The 21013-nt window shown below is 43.9% G+C and overlaps 1 protein-coding gene across 3 annotated transcripts; it reads right to left on the reverse strand.

Moving 5' to 3' along the window:
- Positions 1-1430: 1430 nt before the first annotated feature.
- On the reverse strand, positions 1431-20798 carry prrc2a (proline-rich coiled-coil 2A). 3 transcript variants are annotated; one of them, XM_034210354.1, is made up of 17 exons: positions 20459-20798; positions 14050-14201; positions 12653-12833; positions 12421-12517; positions 12227-12308; positions 11986-12129; positions 11449-11690; positions 11152-11240; positions 10878-11011; positions 10464-10566; positions 10151-10340; positions 8728-9247; positions 8329-8585; positions 8117-8146; positions 7744-8026; positions 7350-7572; positions 1431-7230 (listed from the first exon to the last, which is right to left on the reverse strand). In XM_034210354.1, the coding sequence occupies exons 2-17, from the start codon at positions 14162-14164 to the stop codon at positions 4113-4115; spliced, it is 5808 nt and encodes a 1935-aa protein (XP_034066245.1). In that variant the 5' UTR covers positions 14165-14201; positions 20459-20798; the 3' UTR covers positions 1431-4112. The 3 variants fall into 3 exon arrangements, with proteins under 3 accessions (XP_034066245.1, XP_034066243.1, XP_034066244.1); XM_034210352.1 differs by lacking the exons at positions 7350-7572; positions 7744-8026 and having other exon boundaries at positions 1431-6503; positions 8093-8146; positions 20459-20795; XM_034210353.1 differs by lacking the exons at positions 7350-7572; positions 7744-8026 and having other exon boundaries at positions 1431-6503; positions 8093-8146; positions 20258-20506.
- Between the last annotated feature and the right edge of the window lie 215 nt (positions 20799-21013).

Consider the following 21013-nt stretch of genomic DNA (forward strand, 5'->3'; position numbering starts at 1 on the left):
CTAGAACTAGACTACTAGAACTAGATTACTTTTCTTTGGAGTTATTGCTATCAGAATGAACATTTGGAGATGTTGTCGGATAGTGATGGAGGAGAATTCGCCTTCGAGACAATGGAGTGAGGGGGGTGATGTTTGTTGAGGATCTCTGAACTTTTGGGTTTCCTCTGGGGAAGTTTTCCGGGCTTGCCTAAACCAAATGTGTTCAATAAATACAAGTGTTAAAAATGTATACATTTGCAGGAACATTTTTGGGCAGAAAAATTAGGGCTAGTACCTAGTAAGCACTCATTAATATTCAACATTCTTATAACAATAATCATAGCACATTAAGCATTTGACAAGGTGAGGTTTCATAATACTTTTATTTTAGTTTTGATTTATTTTTGAGTATTCACTTTACCTAAAGCAAACAATGACCACTTGTAGTAACTTATCACCAGCTTGTAAAGTATTCTGTCTGCCTATACCTCAGGAATGCAATATATTATGGTAGTTATAATATAATAACCCTATGAACCCTACACAAAGAAAAGTCAGTGTGTGACATCTGGTGCTGCTACCTTCCGTTTTGTTGTTGGGGATAAGTGTGTTTTAGTCTATGGATAATGTACATTACGGTGCCTCTTTTTCAATAACATGCTGTAACTTTGTCTTTAATCTGAGGATTCAAATGTCCCTTTCCCTCAAATATTATCACTTTTCCTATCAGGAGCCTTACACACGCCAATAAAACTAACATTAGATTGAAAAATGTTGAGAAATGTTATTGCTGCAATAAAGAAGAAAAAGTATGGGTTTAAAGATACCCTATCCGCGTTTGATGTGTTCAAATGCCTCTAGGAATTGTCAATATCAGGCAGTCAAACATTAATTCGATACTAAATTCACATAATTTTAACAGCCTCCATCCATGTTCCCTATTAGGTTGTCTCTCAGTCTAATTTTCGGATACAAATAACTTATGCTATAAGATGCATTTTTTTAAATTAGTTAACTATAAACATTTTTTAAAAACATCTTAAAATCATCATCCATGCTTCGGAAAGTTAGGTTAGCAGATTTGCAACATAGTGTAAATTATTTCCAAGTTTGTAATATTTATAATGTGGTACTTTTTAAATAACTAATAGCTTAACATTAGTTCTACAGAAATGGATTATAAAATAATAATAAATATCAACAGCAAATTAACTTTCATGAAGGACATTTTGTGAAAAACAGGTTTAACTATCAACATAGTTGATAGTTAGATATTAGTATGTTTAACTATCAACATAGTTGCAGCCATTGGCTGCTTTGAGTGATTCACTGACACACCTACATTGAATCAAACCATTCTACCTACTACAAGTTTTTCTTGCTATGACCTGTCAAAACATGTGAAATGGAAGTTTTGTTTCAAATATAAAAACAAAGAATGAGACATGCCATTTCATTTTCCATTAAATCAAAAGTAGTTTATTTAACTTTGCCTTCTCTGTATAACTTTATTATAATAAGACACTTCTCTGCTTGTACATTGCTCCCTTGAACTAAAAATGGCAACATTTGTTGGTGGGAATGTAAGTTGGGGTAGACAAAACTTAGATACATACCAATATACAGACATGTGTGTATATTACGGTTCCATTAATAAAACCATAAATGCTAAAAAACAGTTTGAACCACTCCAGGTACCTTGGTAATGCTGGAAACATAGTACAATCTTTGAGTAATTTCTTTCTGGAATACACTAATTTAGTTTTCTTTTAACATGGGTACATAAAATAATGCGCACATCAACATTAAGAGTAAAGGAGGGATGAAGGACTCTTTGAGCCAGAGTTTAAGTGTACAGCTATCAATGTATAAACAGGCAAAGCAAGCTGCACCCATGGGTGTGTGTTCATGCTTAGAAGTGAGAAAAATAAAGTATGTCCAACTTCACTTGCCTGCAGAAGAATGTATGATTAAATTACACACACAAAAAAAGGGTGAAGTTCTCCACTGCGTGTTCATTTGGATGTTGAACATGTAGACACAGCTGAACGTATACATGTGGATGTATTTAAGAAACAGTAGAATTGTCTTAATAATGATGGTTAAATCACATGTGGGCAAACAAGGCAGAAAAGTGCTTGCCATTCATGTTAAACCCCTCTGGTCCCCCACCCCTTCCCCCGAGTTATTATGCAAACACCGGAAAACGCACACATGCCACACACACACATACACACCAGCACACACACACACACACAACGTACACAAATCATCAAATGCCCTACTCACAACATCCCATCTTCAAACTGTTGTCAGTAAACAAACACACCCCAACTTACAGCAGTGACAGAATTGATGCAGATGTATACATCGATTTTAGTTGGATTCCGTCTGTGTGCCATTTTTATGTATTTTAAGTATGATACAAACTATGTTTACATGTGTAATTCTACATCAATCCAAATATGTTCACAACACTCCAGGTCTGCATTATTTGTTGCGAGTGAAATCTTGGAAACTGTGTTGCAGCATTGTCCTGAAATCTATTAGTTTGGGCTTCTGGTTGTCCTGGAACAGCCATCCCGAGAACACACACTTTGTCAGACTCAGAGCTCTTGGTATTAGTCCTTTCTCGGTGTGAGGAGTCTCCACAAGAGTACACAGAGGGGGTGTTTTAGTACAATATTCATCCTTATCTCTGTACTCTGGGCCCAGACAGAGTACCTGTCCTGATGCATGACATGTAACTTGCCCAAAAAAAACAAAGAAGAAAAAAAACTAAAAAAGAACTGCAAACATTTGATTGTTGTTATACTACAAGGAGTGCTTATTAGAACATATATTTAATTACCTATTAAAGCATAAACAACTTTTATGAAAGTCAAACTTTTTTTTTCTTAATTCTAACATGGCCTACATTTTCACTTAACTCGTTTTCCCCCCTCACAAGATCAATAGGTATTTTATCTTCCGAGAAAAAAAAGTGTTTCCATACAAATGGAAGTCACTGAGGAAATAATGGTTGTTAAAATAAAGCCATTAAGCTATTAATACAGTCTTGAAAGGGTAAACAAAACTCAAATGAGAGAATAAAACTTGGGGAAACTGATGCAGAACTTAAGGAGGATGCTACGATGAGGCTAAAAAGCCATCATTTCCTAAAAAGGACCAACCACTACCAAATGAAATGTCAGAGCAGGTCAACAACTTTTTAGGGGTTGGGACAAAATCACACCATCGATCTGAACAAGCTGCAGAAACATTGATATTAAAGACAAATCAATGTGATCAATGCAAAGTGTAGGTGAGCACTAAGCAGTAGTACTTTGATGGGTCCTATCACAGTAATCATAGACATAGTTTGCAAGAGACCAAAAAGTCATCAAAAAGGGGATTTGGGGAATTTATTAAAAAGGTTTTTAATTACCTGCGTTTTAGAAGAAAATACCCACACCCCTAACATTTGCTGAGAGGTTGAAACTCATCTGACACAAGGCCAAAAAAAAGACACAAAGAGAAAACATCTTATGGTACATTGTTCACGTTAAAAGATGAAGCTGCAGCTTTTTCCCTTTGTGAGGGAAATGAGGGTAATGCAGCACTGCACTACTGAATACCACCCAAGGCCAAAGTGTGGTAGAAATATACACCGGTACATAAATATAAAAATTTGCCCAATCCATTTTTGCCAATTTAATCCCCCGTTTTTCGTTTTGCACCCACATGACTGCATGTGTTCCGTGTGTTCGTAAAGATGTCTGATTTGTGCTTGTATATGTGAGTGTGTGGATCTCTGTGTGAATGTCTGTCAAAACGTCGTGCACCTCCCATTTGCAGAACCACATGCTTATTCAAATCCAACTGGGGTGAGGTTCTTGAGGGAAGATAAGGGAGGCAGGGGGCAGGAGGGGGCACAACTGAACGGAGAGCAAGAAGGAACAAACGGAGAAATGTACAATAACGGACGGTAGATAGTGGGTTGTTGCTAAGGTAAATACTATCTCCATTAACTGTTCAATGCACTAATATGTTTAGGGATGCCAACAGATAAGCCATGAAGTAATTATCAAAAAGGGATTAGGATGTAAGAGGGTGCTTTTAATGTGGGTGGGGTTCATCTGAAATGTTTTTCATCACTTCCTATTTTTTGGAGAGGGCCAGTTGCCACGCCTCTCCCCGCGGTTGCCTCCTCCATTTCCAGGACCACCGGAGCCGCCACCGGGCGGCCCTCGTGGGCCTCTTCCTCCTCCTCCTCCTCCTCCTCCTCCTCCACCACCACCACCTCCTCCATGGTTGACCCTTCGGTTCTGTCGCTCCATGCCTGGACGCTGGCTTGAGAAGCTTCTTTTATTAGCCAAGGGCTCTTTCCCCGACATGTCTCGGTCGACCGCGCCACCACCTCCCCCTCCACCCCTTCCCACGTGGTGGGGATGGTGAGAAGAATAGGTCTTCCCCCCTCCTCCTCCCTCCCTGTCTCTGAACTCTGTGAAGTCGCTGCTCTCGGAGGCAGTCTCCCATTCCTCGTTGGCCTGGTCCGAGTTCTGGTTGGTGAAGTCGGGGGACTTTGCTCCGTGGCTGTGGTGGTGCTGGGGGTGCGTCTGTCCGGCGTTGCCCTGGTTGTAGTGGTGATGATGGTGATTATTTGCATTGCCGAGATGCCCGCCACCACTGTTATTGTTGGTTGTTGGTGTGGTGTGGTTAGTATTTTGGGCATTGCCCGTGACAGGGGCTGAGGTGGGTGCTCCGTTACTGTCCTGAACTGAATTCAGGGAAGGGGAGGAGGGCCTTCCTCCACCGATGACCCCCACTCCTCCGTTGATGCGTGCTGCGTTTTCTCGCTCCTTCAGTCTACGGAAGCGGGGGGGCTTGTCCTGCTGGTGCTGGGACCGCCCATGACGACGACGCCTGGGTGGGCGCTCAAACCCGCTGGGAGGGAACCCACGGTTAGTGGGAAGAGGAGCGTTTGGCCCTCCTGAGTTCGGCGTAGGATTGGGCGTAGGATTGGTCGAAGCTTGCTGCGTCACAACTCCGCCATTTTCAGTGGAACATATACTGGCAGGAGGTGCAGCGGGCAGAGACGGCTGAGGGGGATTGGACCCCTGACTTTGAGTTTGACTAGCATCAGCTATTTTGTCTTTCTTCTCTCCTCCATTTCCTCCCCTGCCCGAGTCTTTGGGTCCAGAGGTATGAGGCGGGCCTTGTTGCTTTCGGGCTGAGCCTGATGACTTGGAGGACCCACCCTGAGAGGCGGGGCCGGGTCCGCCCCTGTGTCCCCCTGGTGGGCCTCCAACATTGCCACCACTTCGGTACATATTTCCTCCTCCACCTCCTCCACCTCCTCCACCTCCTCCACCTCCTCCACCCCTGCCCCTCCTTGAGGGCACACCTCTTGGTGTAAACACCCGGGCCTGGGATCCTCTGGGTGGTGCAGATGACATGTTAACGCTGCCGGTGGCATTGGCGTTGTCAGAGCCATTCTTGCTGGGCTTCGGGTGTTCGTCCTTGTCAGAGGGGCCGAGGTCACTTGCACCGCTCTCACTCCCGGTCTCTGAGCCTCTCTCCCTCCTTCTCTTGGGGATTTCCTCGTACTCTGAGCCCTCGCTTCGGGTTTCACTGCGGTTCCTGGCTCTGGCCGGGTTATGCTGGGACCGATCCTGACCGTGCCGACCCCCGGCTCCCTCGCCCTTTGACTCGTGGTTGTGGCCACCGCCGACAGATGAACGGTAGTCTCTGCCGCTCCTGCCACCCATTCTGCCCCGACCGCCGGGAATGGGCCCAGCAGCGGCGGTGTAAGCGCCACGGAAACCACGGCCACGGCCGTAGAACTCTCCCCCTCGTCCGCGACTGACTCTGCTGCCTTTGGCAGGGACCCCATGGTGGTGGGGGGGGCCTCCTCCTCTCTCAAAGGAGCGGTCCCTGTCCCTCCTGGAGGAGGAACCTGAAAATCCTAAAGAAGTGGCATCTCCATCTTTGGGCCCTCTACCAGACCCGCCCCCCCCTCCTCCTCCTCCTCGTTCTTTTCCTCCATTCCTGGGTTTGGCTGTCTGAGCTGGCTCATCTTTAGATGGAGCTGATGTGTTCTGGGAGGTGGAGGAGCCTTCCTGCTTCACCGAGGTGGTTTGGCTACTATCCTTCTCTTTATCCTTATTAAAGATATTCTTTTCTCCCCCATCAGCTTCCCCTCCGTCTCTCTTCATCTCTTTCAGCACCGGCTTCTTAATTGGGCCGGCCCTCCTGTTGGCATTGCTGCCCCCTGTCTGGTTGGAGGGTTTGTGGTCCGATGGAGTGTTAGAGTCCTCCCCTCCACGGGAGTGGTTCCCACCTCCAGCATTGTTGGCCCTCCTACCATGAGAGGACCCCCCACCAGTACTGCTGCTTCCAGGTCGTGGGCCCCACTGGGTCTCCGTTTTGTGTTCCCGCCCCCCTCTTTGGTTTGGTTTAGCATGAGGGTGGTGGTGCTGCTGCTGCTGCTGCTGCTGCTGCTGCTGCTGCTGCTGCTGCTGCTGCTGCTGCTGCTGCTGCTGTTGAGTTTGAGTGCCATGTTGAGCAGGGGTTGGGCTAGGGGTCATGGAGGAATGGGGAGTGTATGCTGGGCCGGTTTTCTCCTGTTTCACATGGTTGTTACTGCCACTGTTGCCTCTTTCAGCCTGACTGTGCCCTTCACTCTCTCTCTGATTCGGGTGATGGTGCAGGACAGCTTTGACATTCCCATCTTCTCTGACAGAGGAGGAGGAGGAAGAGCAAGAGGATGAGAGGGAAGGTTGGTTGATTGGGGGAGAAGAGTCAGTCTTCTTAGCAGGCGCCTCAACAACCCTGTTGTTCTCTGGCTTATGGCCATGGAGAGGGAAGTGAGGCTGCTGAGGGTGGTGGCTGTGATGGTGGTGGAGATGAGAGTTGCTCTCAATTGGGGGATGTTCAGTACGGCCGTTGCGATCATAGTGAGGGTGAGGGGCTCCCCATATCTGTCCCTGCTGAGACCCTCGTGGAGGTCCTTCTTCCTGGTGGGTGTAGGCGTGCTGCTGATTTCCCCTCTCCGCCCTCTGTTGTTGGTGGGGATGCATCCTCGCACCCTGGTCAGGGAAGTTGCTGTAGTTGCCCCGCCCACTCATGTAGTGATGAGGGTGGTGGCCCTGGGTCCCAACTTGATTGCCAACTAGCGGCGGTGTCTGATTGGATGTCCCAGAGGTGGAGCTGGGCTGCTGAATGGGTCCCAATCTACCCTCTTGAATGCGATGAGGAGGAGTGTCGCTCCTTGGAGAAAGATTGAAAGAATACTCAATGAATACATTTAAAAAAAGGCTCAGTTCAACTGTATTACAAAATAACTTTTATTCTCGACACTTTGAGCATAAAAACAGGTGTATCCTTACCTGGGCCCTTTGGCCACATCGTCATCCTCCAATGCCTGCTTCTGTCTGAGTGGGGAGGTTAGTCCACGGCCCTCTACTCCACCAGGGAATACCTCCTGCCCCCAGGCCATCTTAGGATCCATAGGGGGGGTCCCACGGTGAGGGTGCCCAGGATGCTGTTGCTGCCTATCAAAGGGGTCTGAACCAGACCCCCCTGAATCAGACCGTTCACGCCCAATAAGCCCTGTAGAAGTAAATCATTATTTTTCAAGAAAATATCTAAACGGATAATGTAAAATAAAAACAAGACATATTGTTGACTTTACTTCACTTTCTGTATTATGATAGTATTATTTAATCTAATTACTTTACCAGCATTACACCGGAGTTATTTATCTTCAAAGCATCAACTCACCAGACGGGTGCATGCCTGCTGAATAGTAGTCCATAGGTGGAGGGCGGCCCTGCATCATGCGGGGGTCCATGTAGGGCATCATCATCCAGCGAGGGTCGAAATTCATTGGCAGGGGCGGGGGTCGAACCATGTTGCCGGGTTGATACATGGGGCCACCCTGCTTAGGTCCAGGGCCTGGCTGGGGTGTTGAACCTGGTGAAGGACCCTGCTGAGGCTGGGGCTGGGGGGACAGCTGGCTTTGTGAAGCCTGGCTGTGCTGCTGCTGCTGCTGCTGCTGTTGCTGTTGCTGCTGCTGCTGTTGCTGTTGTTGTTGTTGTTGTTGTTGTTGTTGTTGTTGTTGTTGTTGTTGCTGCTGCTGCTGCTGCTGCTGCTGCCACTGCTGCTGCTGCTTCAGGAGCTGCTCCTAGATGGAAACAGAACGCAAAACATAGCATCAATATTTAACAACAGGAATATCAGAAATACCTACTAAAAGGCATGGCTGCATTTGTAGTAATAGACATAGCTTTTATGGTTATTATATGTTGGTATTAATAAGATGTAAAATGAGCGAAACTCATTTGCGACATAAGTACGGATCCTAACCTGCTGCTGCCTCTGAAACCGAGGTGGAAGAGACTTCTGGTACTTCGAGTAACCCTGGCCTGGAGGACCTCCAGCTTGACGACTTGCTCCCCCTCCGATATTCTCCATCTTCACCGGGTCTACTCCTCTTTCACCTCCACTGCTAGCACGAATGTGTGTGGCGCTAACGGCCTCTTCCTTGGGTTCCTCTGGTAAAGGCACGTCCAGTGCGGGCTGCAGGGGCTGTGACACAGCCGGCTGGGGACACTGTGGCGCTTCTGAACCAAGACAGAAGGTTGAAAGGTTGAAAGGGGGCATTAATCAATATGCGGAGGCTTTATATAAAAACTGCTATATTTTAAAACATAAGAAAGACGTATCACATGAAAGTGATCCTAATAATAGAACAAAGAAACTGACCTGCACTGGAGTCATAGCTGCTGTTGCTGCTGGCTCGCTGACGTTCGATGATTCCAGGACTGGACCCCGGCAGCACTGGAGGCTCCTCGGGGTCAACACAGGGGGATGGGGGCTGGCTGATGTTAGGGGAGGATGCAGAGGCTGAAATAGATGGACAAGGGCTGCCTCCTGTGGCAGCAGTAGAGTTTCCATCCAGACTGGGGCTTTTACATTCGCTACCACCGTCTGTGTTGCTGCCCAGCTGCTGTTGCTGCTTCTCGTCCAGCCTCTTCAGCTTCTCTGCACAGGCTGCACGTCTCTCTTCCTCCATCCTACGTTCTTCCTCCTCGCGGCGGCGACGGGCTCGCTCTACAGCAGCAGAGATCTCAGTGGAGGACTGCTTCCTGCGCTGGCGCCAAGTCTCATCCTCATCGTTGTCCTGAGGCTGGGCATTTGGAGAGGGGCCTCCTGGTGCTGGCTGGTGCTGGGCGGGCAGAGGCTTCCCCGGGCCTTGAGAGGTACCCTGGTTTTGGGCCCGGTCCTGAACAGTTGAAAATGGATTGCTTTATTATGCTGTTTTCTAACTGTCTAGATCAGTGGTTTTCAGAGACTGTGGGCCTACCTTCAGAAAATGCTGGGATAAAAGCACCTCCACAGCCCCCACCTTAGCTGACTTAGTATTCCCAATTTGTGGATACAAATGGGATCATATTTGTGTTTTTGATCCCACAGATACCGAACAATTTTGCAAAAATATTTGTTATGTCTTGTAAATTGCACTGTTGAGGAAACCTGCCGTCTAAGTCTTCCATATATTACATAATGACACCTTAGTTGTGTATATGTTATGACAATAAACCTGTGGATCTTGAACTATATCTCTAACTAAACCCACATTTTCACTATTCTTTGTGACCCTCCTTAAATAGCGTATTCTTTATAATTTCTATTCACTGAGCCTTCCCTGAAACTGTTTGGACGCCGCCTCCCCCTCCCGTGTGAACGCCCATCTAACGTTTTGAAAACCTCTGCTCTAGATGAATACATAAACCAAAAGAAAACTCAAAAAGCCAACTGAAAAACTAAGAATGACTTATTCATAAGACCCGGGACAAGGATGAATTAATGACAGAAATGATATGTCTATGAGGCGCTATCTGGATGGCTACCTGTCGGTAAAAGGAGTAAGGCCCTTGTCCAAGGAGCGGCCCAGGTGGGGGGGAGGGCTGCTCCCGGGGACCACCCAATCCAGGCCTGCACCGCTGGATACAGGCAGACAGTTAGCCATGCTCCACCACAATAATCTACACTGACAAAAACACACACTAACACATCGCTGACCAGCAATAAGTCTTTGCTTAACAGAACGCCCAAAATGGCCTGTGCTGGACATCACGTCTTTCACAGCGTGAATAACAGTTTTTGTTTTAGGTCGGGATGCTACCTGGAAGTTTGTTGGTGCTCCTTGGCCTCCCACGCCAGCGCCTCCCTCCTCGGCCCATCCTGGCTTGCTGGAGGGGGGTTGCGGACCATTGTCAGCATTAGAGGGGGGAGTGCAGTGAGATTCTCCGCCGCTGTCCGAGGCTCGAGAGCGAGAGGCTGCAGGGGGAGCATCCTGGGACCTCTGCTGCTCACTGAGGACAAGAAACATGTTTGTCAAATTAATTATAGTTGCATAATATAATCCCATTTTTGTCAATAAAACATTATTGACATAATTTGAATTGATCTTATGCCGTCTGTACTTGGTCACATACCGTAATTCATTCTTACTCTCGGATCTCTCCTCTTCCCCCTCTTCTTCTCCTTCATCATCACTGAACTTCAACTTGGCAGAGTAATCAATTTCCTCATGAGCGCCTGTTAAAAGCAAAAACATAACATTAAAAACACACGAAAACATTGAAATCATGTTTGTATCATGCGATCGTAGTGACCTATGATTGAATCAAATGGTCATAACCTCCTTTATTATATAGCGGCAGGTGCAGTTTTCTACATTCCACATGACTAAAGATTCCTTTTTCTGGTGCATTTGTTGGGAAACTGTTTATCCTTCTTAGTGTGAAATTATCATTATCCAATCAGGACATTTTTAGTTACAGGTTCCCAATAGCAAAACCTATTAACAGGTTGGTTGTACATTTGTAAATAAGCCTTTTTTGTTTTACCGGCCCATCCGTCATCTCCGTCGTGGTCCAGCTCGTCTAGCTCCTTCAGGTCATCCTGCTTTAGGATAGAGGGTCGCTTTGGCCCCTCTCCACCTCCTTCACGTTGGCCGCCCTGAGGAACAGCCTGCCTGAACCTGAGAAAGGGAACAACTTCCTTTTAATTGAACAGTTGATTAACAAAAAGTGTCTCCCCAAAGGGTCAAATATAATGGATTATATTTTTTAAAGAATCTGTCATCAAGTGGCAAAATATTAGCTTAATAATGGCACATACCTTGGCGGGGGCCCTTCCCCGGGTCCCGGGTACCTGTAGGGCCCCTGAGGGCCATAAGGACCCGGAAAGGGCAGGTAGGGAGGATACATCTAAAAACCAAAAAAAGAGATCAGGTTAAGATTCAAGAGTGTTCTTAGACTATGCTATTGCATTCTATAGACTTTAATGTCAACACCAAGCACATAATAAAATGGACTGCAACACAGTTGTGGAGCGTGAAAAACAAGATATATTAACCAAAAACAAATAATAGAATATTTGCTAGAAATCAACCAGGAAAACAATAAGAAAACGTACGAATGGAGGCATGATCCCTCTGTATTGCGGGAACCCAGGTCCCACAGGGGGCTGGGGCAGTGGCAAGGCGGGGCTGCCTGCGGGAGGGTTCCTAGGTGGCCCGTGGGACTGAGAGTTCAGAAGGGGGACCCCAGCTGCCCCATCCATCACCAGAGCCCCACCAAGGCCACCCTCCACTGCCCCCTCCCCAGACAGGGTGGGCGCCATGGGTCGGCCCCCACCGTCCCGCCAACTTGTAACGTCTGAGGACAGAGAACACAGAGCGGTCAGTATCATTTATTTGTCCAAATGAAATAAGGTAAGAGAAAGATAACACAACTTATTATTTTAAATAACACAAAAGTAAAATTGTATTTATTTTGTCTCATTCCGTAATTAAATGTAGAGTTAGCAAGCGCATACCATCCAGGCATAAAGTAAACTTTAAAAAAAACACTTGTTGTATTCTCTCTTGTAAGAGAAGTCTTCCAATCCCAACTGACTTAATTAAATGACGAGCCATTGATTAATATTGGGTATTAAGCAAGCATCACTCACTCTGGGGGCGGAGGTTTGGTACGGGCCCATACCACTGATCTGCAGTGCCCGGTTCTTTGCCAACTTTGTCCTGGTCGCCAGCCGCCTGCAGGGTGGGAAATTCCTCGCGAGAGAATGGCGACTGTTGGTTTAATGCCTTTCCACCTGTAGAAAGTTGCTAGGTCAATGTATTTTTTTATAAAGGGGTTACAAAAAGCTTATTCCAACTTCCTTCTTATTAAAGTCAAAAAGTAAGACTCACCATCCCCTTGTGTTCCATGTGTACCACTGGCCTGTGCCCAAGACCTTGCCCCTGCGGCCTGGGTTGAAGCTGGCACCAGAGGCTGTGGGGGAACACACACAAACAATGAGCCCCATATGATACATGTCAACTCTCCACAGACATTATCATGCAAGCCAAGGATTTTGCATTCACGTCACTGGGACAGTCTGTACCTCTGAAGCTGGCGGGGTTCTCGGGCGGATCGGTGCAGGTGTCGGTGAAGCCACAGGCTGCTGCAATTCCGGCTGCGGTGCTGGCGATGCATCGGTACTGAGAGAAAGAAAAAAAGTCATAAACCACAGAATTAGACAGGATAGCCTGGGAAAAATTATACCGTAAAACATTTTTTCCCACAACCAATTCTGGTAACTTGGATGTTGCAGGGGGAGTTGGGGGTTTAAATACCTCTTTGGGTCCGCTGCTTGTTCCTGTTTGCTTGCCCATCCTGAGCCGTCTTTGGGAACGAGCGAGACGTTTGGATCGTTGCCTTTGTTCTCTGCCTTCAGACTGGGCAGGTTGGCAGGTGGTGGCATACGCCGTGCGGAGGCAACTTTACCAAGAGACTGCAGGCCATGGCGGGGGGGAACTGATATGGGGAGGAGGAGATCATTAGCACAGATGGACCACTGAAACCCGAGACCAATTCTATCTACTGGGTCTAAGGACCTTGTACAATGCAAGTGTCTAAGAACGCTAAGGATGCTACACACACTGTAAAGCCCTCTGAGACAAATGTGTAATTTGTGATATTGGGCTATATAAATATAATTTGATTGATTGATTGATTGAAGGAGCGGCTTGATGACAAGGATAGCGTTTGCTGGATACAATATTAGGATGGTGAAAAACCAATAAGGCTAGAAGCTTGGAAGTTTCAGTCTGGTGATTCTGATGAATATGGATTATAAAAAGGCTTTCTAGATGTTATTAAAAACCTTCAGCAAACCCACTTCAATTACAGTTTGTGAAGAGGTATTAAGATATTGATGCTCACAGAAGCATGAAACGCCATTAGATTCTGAAAAGTGAAGCTGTGCTGAATATCAATCCATCATTTGTCTCCTTCCTTCAAGCTCAGAGAAACCAAAGCAGTGCATGGCTTCACTATGTAGGAGGAGGAAGTCTGTAGTCAGACAGCTGCTTAGATCTAGTGGGGAGCTTCTGAATAAAACATCGACTGGGGACTCGGCACAGAAGTCAAACAGCGTCCACAAGTAAGCCTCTGTCTCAGGTCAGGCCCAGTGGCCCCCAGGCTCAGCTGACATGTGAGCCAGTCATCCTATGAGTACCTGGATTCATATTCATGCTTAATTTGTATACCACTAAAGATAAGAAAAACATTCTAGAAGACAATGTTTTTTCTCTCGCTGAGATTAGTGTTGAGTCCTTAAAATACAAGGGTAGTAAATATCCCTGATCGCTGAATAAAGCAGCATCAGCAAAACCAGGTTGGCAGGCAGTTGAGAGATGCATCAGAGCTATTAGGGAGACAGTGGGATAATGCATCAAAGTTGCGGTTCTTGGTGTCGGGAGACAACAAACCCACTTTTAATCACAGCCAACGGGTGAATACAACTGTGGGCAGCAGATCTGTCTTTTAAGCCCAGATCTGATTCATTACAAAACAAGTCGCACAACTTTAGTGACAAAATTAAATTAAAGTGGCAGAATGTAAAAAGAGCCTGTGAGGAAAGCGATATTGTAAACTAATACCCAGCGTAGAAAGACAGGTTGGCATCCATTACAGTAGATATGTGGTGTGACAATGAAAGCTTGAACATGACCAAGCCAAAGATACTCACCAACAGGCTTTTGTGTTTCAAGACTCTTTCCTTTGTATGTATCAAACAGGTTGAGAGACGCATACTTGGTTTTGCCTTCCTTCCCCTTTGCAGTTTGCCCAGAGCGCTCTGACATTGCGCTGTCCGCTCATTGAGTATGGTGAGCCCTGAGACTGGGGAGGAGAGAGAGAGGCAAAGACATAGAGATTGGAATCCAGGTACTCATAGAAAGTGAAAGGAAAAAAAGTGCTGATTATACAAGCATGCATTGAAAACAACCAACAAAACAGAAAATGCATGACAAATCAAAACATCCAGAACATGTGTTCTGATTTACAGATTAAAATAAGGGATCTGACAGCTGGACGTGGTATTGTCAACTTGCAGTAGAACAGTGTAAAGCACAAACCTACAACTCTGTTAAAATATCTTTATCAAGGTGATTCAGTGTTTCCCCTAGGATGGAGTCATAGCAGCGGTGCTAGCAAAATGTGAGCGCGGAGCGAGTGGATCTTTGTTGTGTTTGTGCGTGCAAAGTGCGCCCCGCCAATATGTTTCTATGTGTCTGCCAGCACAAGAAAGGCTCTTGAGGCTCTACAGGTGTGCGAAAAAGTACACGTCCCACCGTCCGGGACGTGTTATTTACAATATCGGACAAGTAGATCTGTCAATTGACTTGTCCGGCGGACAAGTGACGTTTATTGACAAATTATTGATACATTCAGTTTACAAAAGGCAGAACTCATTCGCAAATTGTACGTGTCCGCCATTGTTCGTTTAGAAATGTTAGTTTCGGTTCTGCTTGTCGTTTCCTAAGGAAATGCATCTCGCGCTTTCTGTACAGTTAGACGGGGGCGGGGCGGGAAGTGTAGCACAGTGGCAGGGTTGGGAAGCAAAACTCGGTTCCGAGTAGGAACAAATAACAATTGTCCGGTACCGGGATTAATAAGAGTTGTGAGGACAGGAGGCGAGGCCGAGCCCCGCGGACTGCAGCTCTGCATGCTCCGTATCAGCTGATCGCTGCACGGTGCAGCTCAGCGTCTCTCTCTCTCTTTCTACACACAGCAGATCCGCTGCCCGTTTAACAGCCTCATCTTTGTCAAACTTTCGTATGTTCTTTCTCTAACACGTAATGAAGGTTATTAAGCGTTTTAGCTCCTGTGTTGTTAATATTGACCGCCATTTCCTTTATGAAGTGAAGCAGCCTCCCTGTCTGTGTCCTCACGCTGTCCTCACATCCCCGGACCCCCAGACTCAGAGGAGCACAGGGATGTCAGTATTGTTTATGAAGCAGGGTATAGAAAGTACATTATTGAAATGAAAATACTATTTATTTACTTTTACAAACAGTGAGCAGCTGGGCAGCTGCAGCATGTGTATTGCAGGACATGTGTAAGCGTGCAAGCGTCTTTGAGTTGTAGAAAAGCGCTAGGCCTATAGGCTATACATCTAATGTGTCATTATTATTATTATTAGGTTATGTCCTATGTGTTGGATATGTGTGGTTGGACTCTGTCTCACATGCAGGTTGCAGTGTAACATCAGAGGAGACTGGGCCAATTGTACATTCTCAAACTGCACCACTTAGAACTAACTAAACAATGCATAGATTATTTGTATATAATTGTATTCAATAACTGTAAGAAATTAAACAGTATGAAGTGATTTGTAAATAGGAATACAGATTTGACTTAATATTTTCATAAATATATTTTTCTCCCAGTTTGACTTATTTTTACCCTCTCAAAGAACCGGAATCGAAAAGCAGAACCGGAATCGTTCAAATCCAAACGATATCCAACCCTATGTGTGATGCAGTAAAATCTTACCGCTCACTTACGTTAGCGGTGTCGTAAAAACCGTGGGAAAATGTAAAATACGATGACGAAGATTCCAGTGGCCCCAATTTTTGTCCATTCTGGACAAGTGAAAAATGTATTCGGACAAGTAAATTGCCAAACTCACTTGTCCATGGACAAGTACTCTCTAAAAACGTTTTCTCACACTGCACTGTATTTTGCTAAATCACCTTTAATGAACATACAGGAACACAAATACTACACATCCACATAACAAACAATCAAAAATAAAATGTATGCAATTTAATTATTTTGTCCTGCTTTATTTGGGGGTGGACCTCACATCCTCTAGGGGGGTCCGGGGGCATGCACCCCCGGGACGATTATTATTATTTTTTTCAATGTTGAAGTTTAATGCATCAATCTGGTGGACTTTCAGCACAAAATGAATTTATGGATACAGCTCTCAACATACTTTTCAATAATCCAAACATCTTTAGAATATGATCACAACCAATAACAAATTATTTAAACTTGTTTATTCTTATCTTATGTTACCTAGTTAGTAGGGCTGCTCAATTAATCATATTTTAATCACAATTACGATTATGGCTTGCAACGATTACGAAAACTACGTAATCGAAATAAAACGATTATTTTTTTATTAATTGTTTTTATTATTGGTTTTTCAGTTGAATTATACTTAAAGGTGGGGTAGGTAAGTTTCAGAAACCGGCTAGAGATACACTTTTTGTTATATTCCATGGAATGCTCTTAACATCCCGATAGCAATGAATATCTTAAGTGCTTTGACAAAAAATCCATAAAAAAATGTCATCTGTGGAAGCCGTAGTACTGTAAAAAGTACAACCAATCCGTTTAGCCGGATTGGATTGCCGCCCTGTCTGTCAGCCTTCCATCTTGTGCACGCACAAATGTATCTCGTGCCCTCATTGGGCGTGCCATCATTGGGCGTGCATTGCAGCAGTACTTCAATGACTCGCCAGCAACAGGCGGCCACTTTCACCAGTCTGCTGACGTCATGTGCGCGTTCATGTGTGTTGGAGGAGGTGCTCTGTAAGGAAGTCTGAAGGAAGGGGCGGATTCTTTTCGGCTGTGTATTTTCAAATGTTAGTGCACTCGAGCCGGTTTCTGAAACTTACCTACCCCACCTTTAAGGTCAGGGTAATCAACTGTTACAAACATACTGTTCACATTTTTTTCTCCAATAAATTGATGTTTTCAAAGTAAATGGATAATTGTTTTTAATAATCGTGATATCAATTATTGACCCAAATAATCGAGATTATGATTTTTGCCATAATTGAGCACTACTAGTTAGTATTCTTTCTTTATGCATATTTTACTAATCACTCCCCTTTTAAACTTGTTGTACTGTCCTATATTGGAACGATTTCTTACTTTATTTTTTACAACTATATTAAATAGATAAAAGGTGTGCTCTCTAGCTCACAGAGGCTGTGTGCTCCTCCGTGGCGATGACGCGAGCTCCACGTATTATTATTTTAATGTATAAAAAAATATATACCTCGCTGGCGCCTCGTAGCAGCGGCGTGCATACATTCAGCAGCGGTGCAGCGCCGCTGCTGAATGTATATAGGGGAAACACTGTGATTCTTAAAAAAATACAGTTGTATTTAACTTTCCATATCACCCAGTTCTAGTGCTACTATAAAGACTCAATACCAATCCACACAAAGATGAGGCTTTTCTGACTTATTGAAGCGAAAATACTGCCAACAATTCCACTAATTACCATTCACAATGCAATATTTATTCATTGTGGAACCTGTTAATCACATAGGTAGTCAATAAAACCACAGAAATTTCTTGTTGACCAGTATGCACTTTAATGATGTACTTGCAAATTGATTTAAAAAATATATACAAAAAACACCTTTTAATGCCAGCATCCTTTATTCATTTTCATCCGATACATTTAGTTTAATAAAGTATTTGATGACATTGACAAAGGAATGCTTTGGTCTTCTACATTTACCAGTTTAGTAAAGACAGTTCTGCATTTCAACACAACTCAGATTTAAATGATGGTATAAGTTCAACCACTTAAACAATATGGATTCTACTGCACCACATTTGTATCATGTGTGCTTGCCAGAAGATATCAAGGTATATTTTTTAAATCACATAATCTATTATATGCAGTTATAATGCAGTTTAATGAGAACAGAACTAGAACAGTGCATGACTACACACTTTATTACAAGAAACACTGTACAAAAGAGAGGGGAAAAGCTGAGCCATGGTCTCTATGGCAACACATAATAAATGATATTCTTCTATGCCATCTCTTGGCTCCATGGCAACTGCCAGGCCTTTAGCTTGAACTAATTTTACTGCACATCAATAAAACACACAGTGCTAACATCTGTCCAATTCAGAGTGATTTGGCTGCATCAAGCAGGTTAAACAACTGAACCCACTCCATCCTACTCCCATTAGGAACAATTACTGAGAACAGATGATGCTCATCAGATTATTATTCTACAAATAACATTAGTAATTTAGTTTGAGTCAGGGAACAGGCTAGAGTTGAAAATGACATTGGAATTCGACAAGTCAATTGAAGTTTGGATTACATTTCTAAAAAGCAAAACGTAACTGGAACAAGTATGTGTGTATATATATATGTCATGTGTGTTTTTAAATATTTATATATAAAAGTCTATATGTATGGCTGTAGCTAATGCATATTTAGCTAACTTTTGTCCTAAATGGCACTCTTAAAATGACAAACAGAAACAATGGGTATGAATTTTGAAGTGTAGTTCTTAGCGTGCGTGTATAATCCTTTGACCTGGTTTAATAATAACAAAAACACTAGCTTTCAATTATTTGATGAAAAGATGGGAGCTCATCCACATGGTTCCTTACCAGAAGAACAATTGAACTAAGGCTTTAGCTACATATATTTTGTGGTGTTATAAATAACCAATCAACATTTAAATGTATACAAAGAAAAATAGTATGTTGTACCCTAAATCATGATATCAACAGTTAACCAGAACATCTCTCTTAAAAGATGGCTGTAACAACGCTCATATCGCTAGCTATATGATGAACAACATTGGTGTGAATATGTAAAGTCAAATAAACAACTTCAATCAGGATATATGAATATGAAACCAGAATTATAAGCAATGCTACAAAACGCGAACGTACAGCCTTTACTGCGTACAGATAATCCTCCAAAACGCACGATGTTGGCAATACTCACACACACACACATCGAGCAGCAACATAATAAACGCTAAACAACCAAATGGCTACCGGTAGCACATTTGCGCCGTGCCACAATACTCAAATGAGATTAGAAAATTAGGTCGTGGGATGGCTAGTCAACTACATGCTGTATGGGGATTAACGGGGGCCAACACTGCTAAAAAGCCATAACTGCAGCAACGTTTACCACAAAGAGGCCCAACGAAGCTAGCGTTAACCACAAACACGAACATAGTAAGGCAAAATCAGCCGGTAGCAAATGCACTTGCCACAAAATAGTCAAACATCGAACTGCTGAAGCCCCAGGCGTAAAAATACATCTTTATTGCGGTGCTAACTTATGTTAGCGTGCTAACACAGGCCCTGGTGTTCCCGTTGGGAGGGGGACTGCGTTGGTGTTTCATAATGCTTTCTCAACACCTTGCGGTAACATTAGCTTCTATATCTATTCAACTCTGTGAGGTGTTGCGTTTTGAATCACACAGCGACATCGCGAATTGGCGTTATCATCGACGTTGATGTTTATTTATCGTTTGAAAGAGGCAAAGGAAAACGCTGAAAAAAACCTGATTTTATTAAGAGAACAAAACAAAATGGCGGTGTAGACGGGCCCGGTGCATATCAACGTTAATATAACCGACTGTGTAGCATAACTTCGCTTTAACAAAGCACACTTTCCATCATACAGCTAATATATATATATACAGACACTGGATAAGGGGAACCTTTAGGATTATCGTTTTGAAATATATAAATGAAAATAAAACGCCAATGCATCGCAGACTGACAGTGTTTTAGCAAGCATCCTGCGCTAACGTGTATCCGCTAACATTAGCTACGCAGTGGATCGTTAGCAAAACATACATTTTACATTATTTCAACAAAGAGCTAACTTTTAAACCAGGTTCACCAGAAATGTGATATAAATATGGAGATTAAAACAACTATTAAACTCAATCATTTGCTATGACAAACGTTAAGCACTTAGCCAAGCTAGGCTAACAAGCAACAACAACCAAGACACACAAAAATAAGACTGCCCCTCCGCAAAACATCCACGGGTTAGAAAAAACCTGTGTCCAAGGCTAATAGTGAGGATTTCTGCCAACTTCAATGTATCTAATCGGTGTTTGCATTAAAACATGCAACATTTTCCGGCCACTGACCTGGTCTTGTCCCGACTTGTCTCGAGGTTGTATCGCAGAATGAGGTTAGCTAATGCTATCTTGTAGCTTTCTAGCAAGTGACCCAGCTAGCTAAGCAACGTTATCCTCCTGCATAGTCAAACACATACGGTCTTTGCAGTAGATCGACCAACAAAGAAATCAGTTGTACCATACAGACAAATAAGGTGTTCGGCTGCTTACTTGCAATCCTTTTCTCTTTTTTTGGCCCAAAAAATAAAGGAAAAGGGGTAAAAGAAAATTGTAATACTGGACTCGATCCGTCACCTAAAGAGCCGTCAACGGCTACTGGGTAATTTCGTGAGATGGAAGCCGTTTGGGACAGTTAGGAAAAGACGCTTTAGAATAAACGTTTACGTATTAACTTTACTGTGGATGGAATATGTATTCAAATAAAGGTGATTTGCTATACATTTTTTTAATGTAATTTATCAATTTATTTTAACTGTCACAATTAGGGATTTCCAAAATGTGAAATGTGAAGGGTTGGTCAGATTACTTTGAAATTCACTGAGTTACTGAAAAAGGTACAAGGCAATCTTTGTGATTGTTAACATTTTATCTGAATATCCTTGGATTACTCCCAAATCAAACATTGTAGCACCATACTGTAAAAATCGACTCAGCCAGAAAAAAAAATGATCCATACAGGATCATTTTTTCAATAAAAATAATATAATATGTATATAAAAAAAACAAAGTTTACAGTTGGTCAAATTCAGTGGTGTAAAGTAACTA

This window comes from Gymnodraco acuticeps, unplaced genomic scaffold (assembly GCF_902827175.1).
Source record: "Gymnodraco acuticeps unplaced genomic scaffold, fGymAcu1.1, whole genome shotgun sequence".
NCBI classification, from domain to species: Eukaryota; Metazoa; Chordata; class Actinopteri; order Perciformes; family Bathydraconidae; genus Gymnodraco; species Gymnodraco acuticeps.